Below are 17,308 nucleotides of genomic sequence, written 5' to 3'. Positions count from 1 at the left end.
GAAGTGGTCCAGTGATGAGTTCCCAGGACATGTTATCAGTGTTAGAGCAGATGTGCAAAGGCAAATCACTTTGTCAGGAAGAAGTTCCTCACTGCCAGTGAACCTGGCCTGTGGAAGACAGAAATGGAGGGGACAGAAGTCAGCCACCAACCTACGTGCTTCTGTGCAGGGAACGTGACTTCCCACCCGCATTGCTGGGCTCAAGCTGGAGAGGACCTGCATCCTCCGAGCCATCCTAGTGTGATGGAGGAAGGCTGCCTCCTCCTACTCGCTTTCTCCTTTTCCCTGTACGGAAAACTGAGTATTTCTATGGGCAAATAAAACTGTGACACAGGAGCCCAACAGCCAATGTTTAAACCATCATTCCGAACTATTTATTGCCCACTAGGATCAACTTCATGCAGATGTTTCTACAGGAACTGGGTCCATTCCAGCCTCACTTACAAGGCCCTGGGTTTGGCCACATGAAGAAATTGCTGAACTAAGATTCTTGTCACCAAGACTACAGTGAAGAAAAATGTCGTCAGGGCAGCTTCCCTGGACCTCCCTCCCTATCCTCAGGCAGATTTTCCTACAGCCCTTTTACTGCCATCCCAGAGCACTGTTTACACGTCATCCCCAGGATTCCCCATGTGGTATTGTCTTTGTGTGGCTCCTCGGGCTGGGGCTTTGTCAACACCTGCTGTGTAAGTCCCGGGTCTGTGTGATGCACGGGAGATATGGCTTGTCCTCGGCTGGCCTTGAATGTCCCACTGAAAACCCTGCTGTCCATTAAGAGGTTATTTCCTTTCTCAACCGTTTCCCTCTGTGACGCTTTGGTGAAAAGTGGGAACTTAGCAACTATAGTTTCAGTCTCAGGCTTGTGGAAGAGCCTTCAAAGTCTTCCCCTCCATTCTGCTGTCTGATTATTTTATATCAGGCATCTGAGCTGGTGGATTATGAAGTTGAAATGTTTTTTTAGGGCTGGAAAATAGGTAGACATCTGTCCCCTTCAGAACTTGAGTGTTATTAGCAGAAACGTTGTTTTCTTTTGTTTGTTATTAATTCCAGTGAAGAAGGAGGAGAAGACAAAGGGGGAGGAGGAGAAGGAAACGGTGATAATTTAAGACAGGGCCTCGTGGAAATTGGAAGAGCACTCGGTTTATGGACGTACCACTGAGCTCTCTGTGGGGACCACTAGGAAAAGACCATATGAAATCCATCTATATAGAAGTGAGCCTCTTATCAGCAGGGCAGGGAGAGAAGTACTCTCTAACACGCAGCTGCTTTGGCCTAGGTGAGGAATTTCCTGTCTAGCCTACAATCGTGAAAGATAGGTACCGTAATCTCCATCTCACAGAGCGGGGGGTTAACCATAAGAGCTGACCCATCTGAGATGCATTCCAGGTGATGGCAACGCAAGGGGGATGAACAGACATGTTCGCTGCCCTAAAGCCCATACAAGCTCCTGCTCTGATAGTCCTGCTCTGATCGTCCAAGGACCAGCACCGCTCCGATTCGGAATGGAAACCTGGGGTTCCAGAGTCGAAGCCAGGGCTCATCCCGCTACACCCACTTGTCCTGCTATGATGTTCTCTATCGCGCTTGCCTGCTGGTGTTACAGGACAGGCTCCTCACCTTGTTCCTGATCTTAGCAATACCTCTCATTGTACAAATTACCATGTAATGAGATGTCATATCCTTTCGGTCCCGTTAAACTGATTAAGACTTTCCCCACGTATTATCTCAAGGGCCATCATGGGACCGCAATCTTATGAGAGACTCTGCTTTATGAGGAAAATGGGCAATTTATGAGTCTCAAATGTCACTAAAAGCTTGGGAGCTTACTGTTTTATGTCTCCAAGTTAAAAAAACTAAAAATCAAGAGGCAACCGATGCCAGGCATTTCCCATGTACTCTACATGCATATGTCATGCAACCCTTATCTATCAAGTGATGGAGGAAAGATTGGAACTGAGGTTGAGCTCAAGGCTTAATCTCTCTTCACATAATCTCTTCTCAGAGCAGCCACAGTTCTCTATCTTCACAATCAAACCACGCTGCCATTTCAAGCATCTGGTCTATGAAAGATGGTGGATAAAAATGGTCCTATTATCTTCCTTTTCTAGATAAGGAGTCCAAGACTCACAGAGTGAAAGGCTCACCTGGATTTAAAGAGCTTGTGAGCGGCAGAGAGAGGGTGAGGCTTCAGGCTTCCTGGTTCTGAGCCATTGTTCTAGTCTCCTAGAATCCTAGTGCCAAAGCTTGAGAAACAAAGCAGCTCAGTACTAACACAAATCCTCTTGAAGGTATGTCAAACATCTCGCACCTTCAACCTCCAGTATCAGCTGCATTTCCCTAAGAGCGAGAGGTGTAATGGGTTGTATCTAATAGCCTCAGCTAATGCCCTGAGGTTCATCCCTCAAATAAGGCAGTTCTGGCTTCCTGGGAGACAGAACCAGTGACTGGTCATCACTGACATAGAAAGAAGCCTGTTTTCCAGACCTCCCTAAGCATTCTTATGCTTGGAATGAATTTTCCTTTTATGCATACCTGGAAAACTCCTACTTGTCTTCAATACAAGCTCTGAAGAATACTTTCTGTGATTCTCACTTAATCTCTCCACCTCTCACCTGCGCCTTCTACCTGGATCGATGTAGGTACCCTTACTCCCATGCTCATGCGTTACCCTACACTTTCTTCTAGCACTTGCTGTGTATCATTGGTTAGAAACTCCTTGCTCACTGGTCCATTGTTCTACTGGCTCCACTGGATTGTTAAGTTTGGGCCCCAGCAGTCAGCCAAAGGCCTTGCACAATGGAAATAAATGGATGAACGCATGCACATATGAATAGATGTTGAATTAACATATGAATGAAGAAAGAATAAAGGATTGCACAGACTCAAGTCTTAATTTGGACACTGAAGAGTGGACCTATTTTGGTGACCGAATTATAAGGAGTAATTGGATATATCTACAGATGCATATATAGTTTGAATATACCTCTAGTTATCTCTATATTTATTTATATCAACATTATATACCCACATAAATTTAAAAATCACCCTAATCCCTCATGTAGAGAGCACTGCTAACATTTAATGTCTACCCTTCTAGAGATTTCTGTATCTAAAATGATATAGTGATCTTTAATATGAGTGCCATTTGGGTTGCTTTTACTTTTTCTGCAGCTTTCTGATTTATCTTTGTGTTTTACATAAATGTGTTTCTATTTTACAATCAAAGAAAACCATTTAAAAAAGTCTTATACTAAAAAGTTTAGTACCTTTTAGGTTTTCTCTGAAATTGAGATCACTGCTGAGAATAGCCAAAATCTATGAAGGCTTACTATGTTCAAGATAATTTCCTAAGCACTCTCTCTATCTTAAATAATTTTGTAGTCAGGGCAACTTAAGAAGATCAGTGTTATTTGTAATATTATCTACATTGTATAGAAGAAGAAACTGAGGCACACATAGGTCAGCAGCCTCATTAAGGTCTCACAGCTGATAAAGTCCCAAAGATAACTTGCTTGATTAAGAGGGAGGAGGATTTACATAGACGATTCTTACACACAGTATCTCATTTAATCCCTCTTTTTATCCCACGAGGTTATCCAGGCTTCTCATCTTCACTGGCAGAGCCCATATTGGAGTCCAAACTCCATAATCATTCCATAACAGCACATAAGGCTGCTCATATATTTTAGATTTATTTATTGCCGTGTTTATTTATTGGTCTGCTCATTCCTGCATATAAAGATTAACTGGTAGTATATACGTGGGTCTATTAACATTGCTAGACACACGACAAGCAATTAGAGCTTTGCACAGACGGGGGTCTGACACAGTCTTGTCATTGTAATGTACGGGCTAACCCTTGAATCCTTTATCTCTGAAGATTAAATCTAATGAGATAATGTGTACAAACATGAACAGCACAAAGTCTGCCATGTAATAAGAGTTTAATTCACGTTCATTGAATGAGTATTTGCAAAACTTCGATGAATCGCACTGAACAAAGAAAACACCAGTCCTAGGGATGGCCTACTTTTCTTTACATAAAAATAAGAGCGTCATTGATGAAACTGACAACATGGAAATGTTTAAATTCTATTTTTTAATTAAAATTTTATCAAAGTATAATTAATAAACATTGAATGCCACGGGGAGAATGTCTTTTATTTTTTGCAGCAGAATGAACAAGATGACCTGACTAAAACTTCCATAGGAAACAGTTAACAAAAATCCACTTATTTTATAATCAATCAATTGCTGGTAAAAGTAAGGACTTCTCAAAGAGAGCCCAACATTTAAATAAAGGTGTGAACCCAGACACAAAAGTAGAGGCAATGCACTGCTGAAGTACAAGCCAGGGGATGTAAATTCCCGGATATCATCGTGACTTGTTATAGTTATACTAATTAGGTGTGTAATTAACATGCGGCACGTATTGTAATCATGGCACAGAAGAGAAAGCCCAGAAAAAGGTCCTTCTGTACAGGAAAACTTGCTTTATGACAGAGCTGACACTGCAGGTCAGTGTAGACTTTTTGATATATGGTGCCGAGCAAGTTGTTTATCTGTGTAAAAACCCACGATCCTCCCTACTTAATATCACACACAGATTAATCAACTCCGGGCTGATTGAAGGCCTAAAAGTCAAAGTCAAACTTTTATGATGTTTGGAATTCAGTATAAGGAAGCTATCTTAATGATCTCAGGGTAAGGAAAGTTTCTTTAAACAATACACAAAATCAACACATCATAAAGAAAAGTTTCACATGCTCAGCTGCCTCAAAATTATGATCACCCAAAGAAAACATCAAAGGAGAAGGAAAGCCCGAGTCACAAACTGATTAAAGTGTACAGAATAAATAAATAACTCATACAAATCAATATGAAAAAGAAAAAAAAAAGAAACCTGACAGAAAAGTGGGCAAAAGATTTGAACAGCTCTGTGTGAGAAGACGTAATGGCTAATGAATATCTAAAAAGATGGCTAAGTGCAGCCACAGCCAACAAGAGGTAAAGTAAAACCACCCATTGGTCTGGTAAAAACTTAAACTGCCAGGAACGAGGGTTGTCACGGTTGTGAAGCAACTGGATCACTTACACACACGTGTGGGAGTGCATAATGGTCTGGTGGCTTTGGAAGCTGGGACGTTGTCTAGTAAACTTGGAGGTATGCACAGCTGTGCTCCAGGAATTTCAGAGGCTCTTGAATTAGGCTCCAAGACACAAACTAGAATGTTCTTAGCAGCACTGGTGGTGTAAGCAAAGTCTGGGAAACAACCCAAACGTCTACTGGCCGGATAGTGGATAAACAAACAGCATGCTATACACATAAGGAGATATTATTTAGCCATGAAATTGAAGGAGTGACAGCTATGCACAGTAGCATGGCTTATCTTTGGAAGGTAAATCGGGGCAGTCATGATGCAGACTGTGGAATGGTGGTGGCGGATTCTCACAGAACGCACGCTGCTCCAGGCACGTTCTGAATGCCTTACGTGAATGAGCTCATGTAATCTCCACAAGAACACCACGGAACAGACACTATTATTATTGCCATTTTGCAGTTGCAAAAGCAGGCACAGTGACATTTACTAACTTGCTGAAGTTCTCCCAGCTCATAACTGGTGGAACCAGTTGTCAAAACTCAGGTCATTTGGGTGCAAAATATACCCTGTAGTACGATTCTCTTGGCCCAAAGTTCAAAAAAACAAACAGAACCAACCAAATCATTTTTAATGATACAAACAGATACGGTAAAATGGAAAATAAAAGGGGGGGAGGGGAATGATTAACACAAAATTCAGGACAGCTGTTCCCTGTGGGGGTGAGGAGCTGTGATCACAGAAAGGTGAAGGAAAACCTCAAAAACAATGGTAATTTTTAAAAACTGAGAACGAGCCCCCATATCTGAACTATTTTATTGTTCTTTACACCTTATGCATATTGTATGATTATTCTTTTGTTTCTAATCAATATTTAAAGCAATGGGAGAAAATAAAACCTGGCCGAAGATGGCAGAGACTTCATGTTTCTTTCTCATAAAATTTCTTGGATCTTTGCTGATAGAATCCTTAGAAAAGCCCACAGAAGCTGACCTAGATGCAGAATTTTCATTATGCAGGAAACTTGTGTTCAAACAAACTACAATGGCAACACACGCCCCTAAGTGCCGTCTTTCCAAAGGCAACGTTGCAGGGCAGCAAAAGCCATCCCCCCAACATGGGATTTTAATCACTGCAACCCAAATTCAGGCCTTCATCCTCCTTCTGATTACCGACCGCAGCTCCTTCATTTCCCCGCTGATAGAGAGATATGGGAAATAAAATTCCACCATCCATCATGAGTCGTCAAGAAATGGTCTCTCCAATTACTTAGAATCAGCTTTTAAGCAACAAAATTCAAATTATCAGTCAATTTAATGGTCTCCTTTCTGTTAAGTCCTGATAGTTATTCCAGCCACGACAGTTACGTAAGAAGGTCTACGCCTGCTCTTCTTTCCATTTGCTGCTATGCCACACCCCGTCGTCCCCTAAGCTCAGCTCAGCTGTCACCTCCTCTGTGAGAATGTCTCTTCCAATACCACCATGCCCTTCCCCAAGATTTGCCCCCAGGGAGAATAGCCACTCACGCCCCTGTGTCCCCTCAGCACTTTGCACAAAGAACCCCTTACTGGCACCCTGCTTGTCCATGAGAATGAATGTCCTTCAAGGTGATATCAAGTCACAAGGATCCCTAAGTTGTATCCTGAATATCTAACAGCAAAGGTCCTGCATGAAATGAAAACTGAGATGATGATAAAAATAGCAGACGATATCTGTTCTAATCATCTCTTGCTGCATAACATCGCTCCAAAGCAGAGGCTGAGGAATAACGATTCATTTTGATCTCTCGTGGTTCTCAGCTGTGGGTCCTTCTCAGGTTCTCTTGTCTAGGGCATTCAGATGGTTATCTCCAAGCTGGACCAGGCTGAGTGCCCAAGATGGCTTTTGACTCTCATGTTTCATGCCTCGTGTCCCTCAGTTTCCCTATCTTTCCACGGGATTGTCACCCCACGGCTTCTCCATGTGCCTTGGGCTTCTCAGAACATGGCGGTCATAACACAAGACTGAGGGAAGCTGGCTTCCAAAGGGAGGGAGCAGAGCTGCCTGGCTGCTAAAGCCTCTGTCCAGATTTGGCAGTGTCCCTTCTGTTATATTCCCCTGGTCAATACTGTCACAGGCCCACACAAGTTCAAGGAGGTGGAGAAATAGATTCACCTGTGAATGGGGAGTGTCCAGGTCCCTCTGCACTTGAGCATAGGGAATGGGGGGTATTGTTGTGGCCATCTTTACAGGGTGCATTCTGCTACAACATCTATGCAAAGCCCCTGTGTGCCAGACACAGAGCTGAACATATTGCAGTCATTGTCACCTAATCTTATCAACAACCCTTAGAGATATTACTAGTGCTATTTCCATTTCATAAATAAAGAAAATGAAGCTCAGAGAGGCTATATAAGTGCCTAAAATGTCATAGCTGGTAAGTGGCAGAACTGACATACCCATCAGCGCCCACACTCTTCATCACTGAAGTATTTGGCCTCCTCACCATGGGAGCTACATAAATGTTTGATTTTTTTTTTTAATTTATTGGGGTGACAATTGTTAGTAAAATTACATAGATTTCAGGTGTACAATTCTGTATCACATCATCTATAAATCCTGTCTTCCTGTATCTTACCTTGGCAGGGAGAGGAGTGCTGGGTATACCTAAGGCAGAAGGAGCAAGTGGCTAGTGGTTTGGCCTCCATGAACCAACAACATACTGGACCTTAGTTCTAATTTCTCTGCACATTTACATAATCAAATGCCATGCGATCATGATAAACTGTCACGGTGAGTCAGCTTCTCCAAACACTGGTCTGGCTTATACAACTCTTTGGGGTGTTTGATTTTCTTATTGCCAGGTAATAAAACACAGCATCTTAACATTGGGACATGATTGTATTAATAAAGCTTGTCAAAGTAACTCATGGGTTTTGTTGTTTTCCAATAGTGGAAGAATATAAAATATGAGATGCCTACTTGATGGGAGAATTGCATAACTATAAAAATGACTTGCTAACATAGGAAAATAGTAAAGTTCAAAAACAAAATAAAGTCTAAAAGGAAGTATCCAATAGGGCTGACCACTTTTCAGTGGTTCCATCGGTGGTAGTTTTTCTTTGTATTTTTAAAATTTCTATAATGAATATATGTTACCTGTATGGTAACAATAAACTCAAATGTTAAAATAAGTCACAGCCTTTTTCATTCTTGGTGACATTTTTAAAGGCCATAATCATGAAAAGTCCAACCTTGTGGACAGTCCGTAGGAGACATGTTTGTTCAGCTGGAAGTTTCCCAAGTGGCAGTAAGCCAGTTAAGACAGCTAGTTCCACCACCAGCTGGCAATCCTGCCGTTAAGAGAGAAGGAGGCTATCTTAAAACGCTCCCACCACTGCCTATCTTCATGAGCCCCAGGGCCAAACACACCTGCTGCTCCTGCAAAGGTACCACTGGCCGCATCTATAACCCCTGGCAAATTCTTGCCCTGCATCTTGGCTGTGTTCTCTCACAGCTTGTAGCTATTTAATTACCAGCCATCCACAAAGCTGAATCCTAGTGTTGAGACTGTAATAGCCCCCACGGATGGGCCTGGCTGGCCCGAGAGTTGGTTCGTAATGACTTCTGGGTAACCAGGAAGGCAGCCGCACTGACTGCTCTGCTGTATACAAGACTCTGACCTCAGGATGTCCAAATTTCTGCTTCTCATTGCCCCCAAGACTCTGTGGGATTTACACTTATTAATTCCTGCAAATCAAAATGAAGTCGCTCCCTGAGATTGAAGGCAAGGGTGCTAACTGTAGTGCTTACCCTCAGAAAGCTGGGGTTTCAGGCCAGGTCAGTCGCAATCCCATATGGATTAGCTGATCTGAGGCTGCGTAGGAGGAAAGAGTGGGGAAGACATTGGGATTGATGGGGATTAGGGGAGGAGAAGGATGCCCTGAGCTTCTGGAAAGAAGAAGACTAATTTAACAAGGCGGGGTCCTCACGTTGAGGAGTGAGAGAACCGAATGTGCGGGTTCCACGTTAGCTCCTCCCCAGAGGAAAAAGTCTAATGTTTACGAAGATATGAGGACATGGTCTGTCTTCTGCTCTACATACTGGCAGCTTCATATCTGTCATGACTCTAACGCCGAAATCATAAAAGTACCCTTTGGAAAGCGAGATGGCTTTTGAGAGGCCAACTGTCGGCTGCAAACCAAAGCTACCTGGAGTCCTCATGAAGGACAGACACCTGTCCTCTTTAGAGAGGAGACCACTGTCACGGGGTGGGATCTCCAAGAGAAACAGTGTCCTCAAGCCGTGTCTGAAGTCTGGAACTCTCAACCAGAAAGCCAGAGGGAAGCTCATAGCAAATCTTGCCAACTGGCAAAGAAACCCCATGTTGCCCCCAGAGAGGGGTCTGAAAACAACGCCTCATGTAGTGGGTTGAATGATGACCCTAAAATCCACCTATGTCCAAATGTCTGGAACTGGTGACTGTGACCTTACTTGGAAAAAGGCTCTTTGCCGATGGAATTATATTACAAATCTTGAGAAGAAATCATCCTGGGTTATCCAGGTCGGTAACCAGTGATGAATGCCCTTATAAGAGAAAGGAGAGGGAGAGCTGAGACAGGAAGAGGGGAAGGCACAGGCACAGAGGAGGAAACCACGTGAAGACAGAGGCAGAGATGGGAGTGACACAGCCACAAGCCAGGGAACCCCTGCAGCCACCAGAAGCTGGAGGAGGCAGGCAGGGTGCTCCTCTTGTGCCTTAGAAGGGGGCACGGGCCTGCCCACACCCCGATTTCAGACTTTTAGCCCCAGAACTGTGGAAGAATATACTTTTGGCAGAATATACTTTTGGAAGTCCCCCCGTTTGTGGTCGTTTGTTATGGCGGCTCCAGGAAGCTGACGCACTTGTCTTGCCAGTTACTCCACCACCACAGACCATTTATTTAGCTTGTGATGAAGCTGCTGTCTGCCACATTCATTGCTGATTACAAGCCTGGGTCTGAGAATTCACACTCTTCATCATGCGTCCCCAGATCAGCCAGCTCTCTGACTGACACTAGCCTCCCTGGTTTCCCTCAGTGGTGGGATAAGTAGAAGGAGCACTGCATTTGGAGGCAGACAGACCTGGATTCCAGCCCCAGCTCCATCACCACTGTCGGTGCCATCACAGACAAGTCCCCGAGACAAGGCAGCTGATGCTCAGGACCCTCCAGACCCACGGAAGCTCAAAGAGGAGAAGGGGTCCGGCCCCTCAGATGGAGGAAATGGCCCCCATGCTAGATTCTGGGTCAGGCAAGGAGCCTGGCTGTGGATGGCATACCAGGGAGACCCCACACACTCTCATAGCAAGAGGAAAAGCACCAGATCCAGCGTCTGCATCCAGGGACCTGGCTGTGAGTCAGGCCGCCCTACCTCGACACCTGTGGGCATCTGGGGCAGCCGTGATGCTGGGGCTGCTGCCTCCGTGTCACTCTGGACACCAACCCTGCACCCAGTGCCCACCAGTGGGGCCCAAGTATCATCTGGTCTCCCTGTGCCGTCCTCAGGCTCCCTCTGGGACGTGACCAGGCAGTCCTCCCCGGGGCCAGCTCCTGCTTTGCAGAGGGAGGAAAGTACCTTCTCCAAGATCCAGAGGGTTAGCTAACCTCTCGAATATCATACAGCTATCAAATGACAGGGCAGGATTTCCCCTAGGTCTGCCTGCCTCTAGAACTCACGTTTTTTTTCTTCTCACCCAACCACTCTGCTTCTCGTTTTGCACAGAGGAGATTAACAGTGCTAGCTTCCCAGTTGGCAAAATAAAGCAAGAGAAGTAGATTGATTTTAAAATTAGTACACCAAATCTTCTCAATTTAAAGGTCTTTTTTTTTTTCATTATAAATATTTCTTAAAACATGGAGGTCTGCTCTCTTTTAACTATTTTCATAGACGTCAGGAACGGGATGGATTTTTTTGCTGGATCAGGCACACTTTTGCAAATCCTAAACTGACCGCATCACCCACTCTGGGGTTCCACAAGGAAAAAGTTGGATCCCAGGTTCTCTGCTGTGGGAACAAGTGTGCAAACCACTGTTCTTTTAGTTCTACCTTTATTCATCGGGGTGTGAAATGATGGATGGTATTTGGGCATTCTGGTGCTGGGGTATCTCGTCCCTGTTCCAACCACACACCTGTGCTGGGTGACAAATGACCTGTTCCCCAAAACATGCGGTTACTGGGAAAGGAATACACTGGTCCCCAATGCATAAATCCTCAACCTGGCCTCCCAGGCGTGGCCGTGACACTAGAAATGACCTTCTCACGAGGGGCACATTAGCGTCACTCCTTAGTCTGTATTCTAGGATCGGACTCCTGCCCCCACTGCGAGATTCCGACTCACAGCCACACGGAGGTACTTACTGTCTGTTCATAGTTCTTGGCACCCGGCAAATAAGAGGGATCTTCAGCTCAGCCTGTGGAAACAAAAGCAAACCCATTAGTGGACCTCACACATCATGTTTTAATTCTGGTGAACTTGCTACTGTCGCTTCTTGTTAAAATGGGATACAGGGGCCGGCTTAGGGGAGACAACGGAAAGAGAATCAATCAATCCAGGTCAATAACTGGTTTATTTCTGGAGTGGGGTGGGGGTGGGTGAGTTTTTCCCTGACAGGCTGTCCTCTTTCTGTCAACATTCATCCCATCTGCCCCGGGGAGTGGAGCAGACCTATCCGGAGCCTGGTTTTCCCTGGTGTGCAATTGTGTGCTTCCCCTGGGCACCCGGGCCCGTTAGCCCTGCGCAGCTGGCTGTGCTCTGGGGCATCTGTGCGTGTGGGAGAAGGGATGCTTTTCCTTTCAAAGTGTGACTTTGCTATGAAATATTTATTGGGAGTTACATTTGTATACTGCTTCACATGACTGCGGCGTTTTATTTGGCTTGTATTCACCCATGTAGGAGAGATCATTAGCCCCATTTACCGTGTAAATTAGCAGTGGAGACCCTGGGAGTGGTCACTGAGGGCGTTACATCAACGATCACACTTAACCTACATGAAAACCCTCGGGCCCACCGTAGGAGTCAGGGTTCCAGCAGACACGGGGGATACCCCCTAATTAGGTACCCTCAGAAGAGTTTAATAATGAGACCACTTCAGAGGGGTGGACAGGGAGTAGGGAATACACAAAGAACAGGGAAGGGCCAAGCCTGGTTCTGGAGGTGGGAAGGGAGGCACTGGGACCCAGGGACAGGGCGGCTGGAAAGGGGACTGTGGCTTCCAGTTGAGGGACCTGCAGGGAGGGAGGAGCTGTGGGGCATGGAATAAAAACCCCATCTCACTTCCCCCTGGCCCTGAATCTCCTGCTGCTGCACCCCCTGGATCAAGCTCAACAGGAAGCCGGGGTGAGGAGTCACTGACATGGTTTCTATCCATCAGCCTCCTGGGGCTCCCAGCAGAATGCAGCGAGGTAGAGAGTAGATTTCACAGTTAAAGGGAACAAGGCTCATGGAGGTTAAACTATGTGCCTGAGATCACCCAGCTGCAGTCAAAGACCAGATTCAAAGGACTCAGAAATTCTACCTCCTAGCCAGTCACCATATGGCACCTCACTGAGCTTAAAACACTTTTAATTCATTCTGCCATCCATCCATCCATCCATCCATCCATCCATCCATCCATCCATCCATCCATCCATGCATCCATCCATCCATCCATCCATCCATCCATCCATCCATCCATCCATCCATTTATCCAACTGCCATTTACTGAAAACTTCCTTTGTGCAATACTGTGCCAACAAAACAGTCCCTGCCCTTAAGGCATTCCTAAAATTCAGGGATACAGTGTCTGTATCTGTCTATGATGGCTGTTGTCAAAGTGCTTTGTAAAAACAGATGCACATAAAATGAAACCAGGCAAATGTGAACACTGCCTTGGAGCACCGGGGGAATCTTCATAAAGGAGATAGTACTTACTTGAGCTGGGTCTTGCAGAGTCAGTCTGTACCTCTAGGCTCAGAACTAGGGAAAGTGCCTGGGCAAATAGAATGCCCTGTGCAACGGTGTGAAGGTATTACAGTGCATAGTGTGCCAGAGAGCTTTGCATAGCTTCGTGAGACCACACGGGTCAGCGGCTTAGATATTGGTAAAATGCGGAAAAGAACTGGGGAAGGTCCTTTGGATTCCAATTGTCAAAGCCCATGCGTGCCAACAGGTGGCGTTTGAACTTGAGCTATATGATTTTGGATCAGTATCTGCAGGAAAGTTGCTAAAGAACTAGGACTAAGCTCCAGGTCCTCAAATACCCTGTCAATCACCCCATAGCCACACCCCCCATCTTATGCTTCTAGGTCAGTGACTGACAGCAGAGGAAACGGAGGCAGCTGTTAGGCTCTCATTGACCAGCTGTTCTCTCTGGATTTCTAGTTCATGGCCTCCTTTGGAAGCTGTCTCTCCACGGTGGTGAAGAGAACTTGAACCTTGGTCGATACAATACAAACAATGCACATCAAATACTAGAAGAGTCCCGGGCTGGAATTTGAGGACGTCTGTTGGGTTCCAGAGCTGCCATTAACTAGCCGTCGGAGGAACACTTGGTCTCTCCTCATTTATAAACGGTAGCATCTGTACCTTTCTTTCACGGTATTGTTTTCCGTGTGAAATAAGCTGATGCATACGAAAATGCCTCAAGCTATAAAACGTTATGGAAATGTGGATATATAATTACTCGTATAACAAAACAAAGTTTGCAAGTTCCTTTAACTTTGGTCATGGTATAACTGGGTGTCTAGGGTTATTGACACTGATTTTTGGATATATATATATTTTTTTAATATTTAGAGGGATTAAATTACTTGATTATGGTGATAAGGACACATTTGCCTCCCCCTTCCCCAGTTCAGGAGCATCTGACACTTGAATGTCTTGCTTAGATAGTCACTTTATTCCCTTGAACGCATTCGTCCGCAGTGTTGAAGCAGCACAGAAGGGGATAAGTGAGTCTGTCTGTACGGAGGGTCCCTCTGTGCCTGGGTCTTGACCAGCTCTTCTGCCCAGAGTGAAGGAACCACAGGGTACAGGACAGTCCCCTCAAAACTTCCTGCCTTGATCAGAGGCCAGGGGAGGTGGTCAGGGGACCTGTTTTCTGGACCTGCCCCCGCCATCCACTGTATGGCCTTGAACTAGGCATTGGAATACTCTGGGCCTCCGTTTTTTCACCTGAAGAATGAGCCCATTGGTCCCAATACGTCTCTTCCAGCTCAAAGATTCCATAAAAATGTTCCACTTAAGAAACTCCAATCCACTCATATTTGGTGATGAAAATGGTTGTGAGAAGTTGGAAATATATTACTATGTTTCTTACATTGCACTGTCTGCTCTAATTTCCTCATGGAGCAAAACTGGAGAAGGCTGTGCCAAAGGACTAACGCACCGGACATCCCGGATGGAGGGGGAAAAGAGGGGACAAAAGCCTTGACTTCTGCTTTGCACGAAAACCTTTGCGACTTATCTCATCGGCAACGACAACACTTCTTAGGCTTGTATTTAAAAAATTTTAATACAAATTCAAAGAAAGATATTTTACTAGATGCTGTTGAGAGATGTGAGCAATCTATGTATCAAGAGAGTTTTAAAATGTCATGAGGAGAGGCCGCACTTTTCTGGCATTTAAAAAGCAGAACGTGGGGTGTCAGTGACCCACATGAGAGTGTGTCAGCCAAGTGGTGTGTCATCAGCATGACAGCATGGATGGCACTCCTCAAGGCAAAGAACACTTTCCTTGGCCCGGAATGTCTGAGACCCGTCGGAGAGCACCATCGTCTTTCTTATCAGATCTTAGTCCTTTTGTAAAGGATGTGGCGAGAACGAGGTGTAGTGACTCAGACAGAATTTCACATCCAGAGATTTTACAAAGTTAATATATACTGTAGAAAAGACAATGCCCTTTCCTTTCTGATGTGTGTTATTGTTAGAAAGAATGGAATGAACACTGGACTGTTACATGTCCTCTGTCCCTTCCCCAGTAACTGCGTAGGCCCCTTGTTGTCATTCTTATGTTCCACAAAACCAAACCGACATTCACAGGCATTAAGTAACCCTGTCTACATCGCATACAGAATAAGCTGGTGCTGCAAACCGTTGGCCTTGACATGTTTTTGTTATGTGTTTGGACCACTAGTTACTTGCTCTGAGCCTCAGTTTGCTTGTCTGTAAAGTGGGGCTCTCTGGTAGGGCTCTTGTGAGGATTACATGAGAACATAGGATTCCTAAGATATGAAGAAACAGTGAGTTGCCTGAACTTAAAGAGTAATGAGGCGTCCTATGTACCTCTGAGGTTTTAGGCTCCAGGAATAAGAAGAGCTTACCTAATGTTCATGACCAGCAGTCAGGTAAACTTGATATCTCACACCTGTCTGCCCTTCAGAGTTCACTGGGGAGCTTTAAGAAGTACTGATGTCCCAGAAAGTTTGACTCAGTTGTCCTGGGATGGAGCCCAGGTACTGCTATATACACATATACATATACATACATACATATATATATATATATATGTGTGTGTGTGTGTGTGTGTGTGTGTATATGTATGTATATATGTATGTATCTATATATATGTGTGTGTGTGTATATATATATATATATATATATATATATATATATACGTTTTTTTTTTTTTTTTAATGCTGGAGGTATTTTAACAGGCAGTAAGGCAGAAGGAAGTGGACCTAAGGACATCAGTCCTTTTCATCTCCACCTGCCCAGTTCCGTTCACTGACGTTTTCTCATTCTTAGGGGACGTGCCAAATAACCACATTCCCTTTGCCTTGGCCTCCCACGCTCATCCTCAATGGACTGCCACTGCTATAAAGAGTCCTCCATACATTTGCTTATTTCTGAGTTAAAGTTCAGTGAAATGTTTAAGGAAAACCCACCACACCCAAACATTTGCGACATAGATGAGCGTGGGAACAGCTTCTGATCTCATCACACAGCCACTTCTGTCAATCCTGTCTACAGGCGATGAGTGAGTAAAACCCCAAAAAACTTCCCTTAAGTATCTCAGGGCAATGTGTGTGCATTCACTTTTTATTTTAAATGATTTTAAAAAAGCCCTTCATGAACTAATGCACCTGTCATCCAAGGTAGAATTTGTCCAGGGGCGCCGTGAACATTTATTGAGAAGCTACTGCATGCTAGGCACCGTAAGGATATTAGGATGTAGAGAACACAGAGCAAGGCTCAGTCCTCAGACATAGCACTTGCGTGTTTTCTGTGTAGTGCTGTGATCGTAATGAGTAAGGTTAGGTATGTATCGGTAATACTCGTGGAACGAAAGCTGCTATTGGCATGCAGAGGAAGTCATCCCCAGAGGGAATCCACGAGGCTCCCTGTGGGGTCAGTAGAAGAGGTCCCTCCAGCTCCTCTACCAAGCTCCTTGGAAGTATCTCTGACCCCTACCTGACCCCTACCTGGGGCATGATCACGGGAGGGGGGTATCACTTCCAAGTTAGGAGCTCCCCAGGCCTCCAGGTCTTCTTTCCAGGGGTTTCCAGATCTAGAGATTGTCCAAGAGAAAAGAAAATTATTGGCTGCTTGCCTTTCTTGCCTTATTCAGGGGCTTTGAGAGGCTGCGGGGCCCCAGCCATGGGGGAGATCTCATCATTCGCTTTCGCATTTATTTTAGTTTGCCTTCCTAGTTGGCCGCAGAAATCAACCCTAAGCATGGCTTTTGCTGTGAAAGCGACGCTCAGGTGCCATCTGTCAGGCCCAGCAGGGCGCTTGCTGAGAGTGGTACTAGTCTGTCCAGTGTTGGCTCTGTTGTGGGGACACTGGCAGAAGTACCCCGGGGGTTCAAGAGACCGAGCCCAGCCTGCATAGGCCCCCGGTCAGGGAGGACGGGGTGGGAGGGGACCCTGGGCTGTTGGGGGTGCACTGAGAGAGGCCACCTCTTTCCACGGTGCCTGTTTATTTCTGCAACACGGGAAAATGCCAGCTGCATTAGAAGTTAGACCCCAATGAGAATCGAATCATACATGCCAACCAGGGCACGGAAATTGACTGACTATACCAGGCTCTAACGCATAGGTGAAAGAGCCAGAACACGCTTGTAATTAATTTTGTTTGGCTTAGAAATCTATGCTTTCATTTACAATAATAGAGTTCCCATGGGATTTATAGATACCTAAGGAGCTGGAGCTCCTTGGGAGTCCAAAATGAACCCCAGTTTGAGAAACACTGCTCTATCCTATGTTGCGTC

The 17,308-nt window shown here is 45.1% G+C and overlaps 1 protein-coding gene across 2 annotated transcripts in view; it reads right to left on the bottom strand.

Annotated features, from left to right (window-relative positions):
- Window positions 1-17,308, bottom strand: part of CLNK (cytokine dependent hematopoietic cell linker) — a 157,686-nt gene that overhangs the window by 102,043 nt on the left and 38,335 nt on the right. For both annotated transcript variants that reach the window (XM_033105433.1, XM_033105434.1), the window contains exon 2: window positions 11,478-11,530. In XM_033105433.1, coding sequence (XP_032961324.1) covers window positions 11,478-11,530 — 53 coding nt within the window. The remainder of the gene's footprint in view (window positions 1-11,477; window positions 11,531-17,308) is intronic.

This window comes from Rhinolophus ferrumequinum, chromosome 5, assembly GCF_004115265.2.
Source record: "Rhinolophus ferrumequinum isolate MPI-CBG mRhiFer1 chromosome 5, mRhiFer1_v1.p, whole genome shotgun sequence".
Classification (NCBI taxonomy): Eukaryota; Metazoa; Chordata; class Mammalia; order Chiroptera; family Rhinolophidae; genus Rhinolophus; species Rhinolophus ferrumequinum.
Note: the sequence above shows the minus strand (reverse complement) of the source record. Positions and strands in the feature narration are given on the sequence as shown.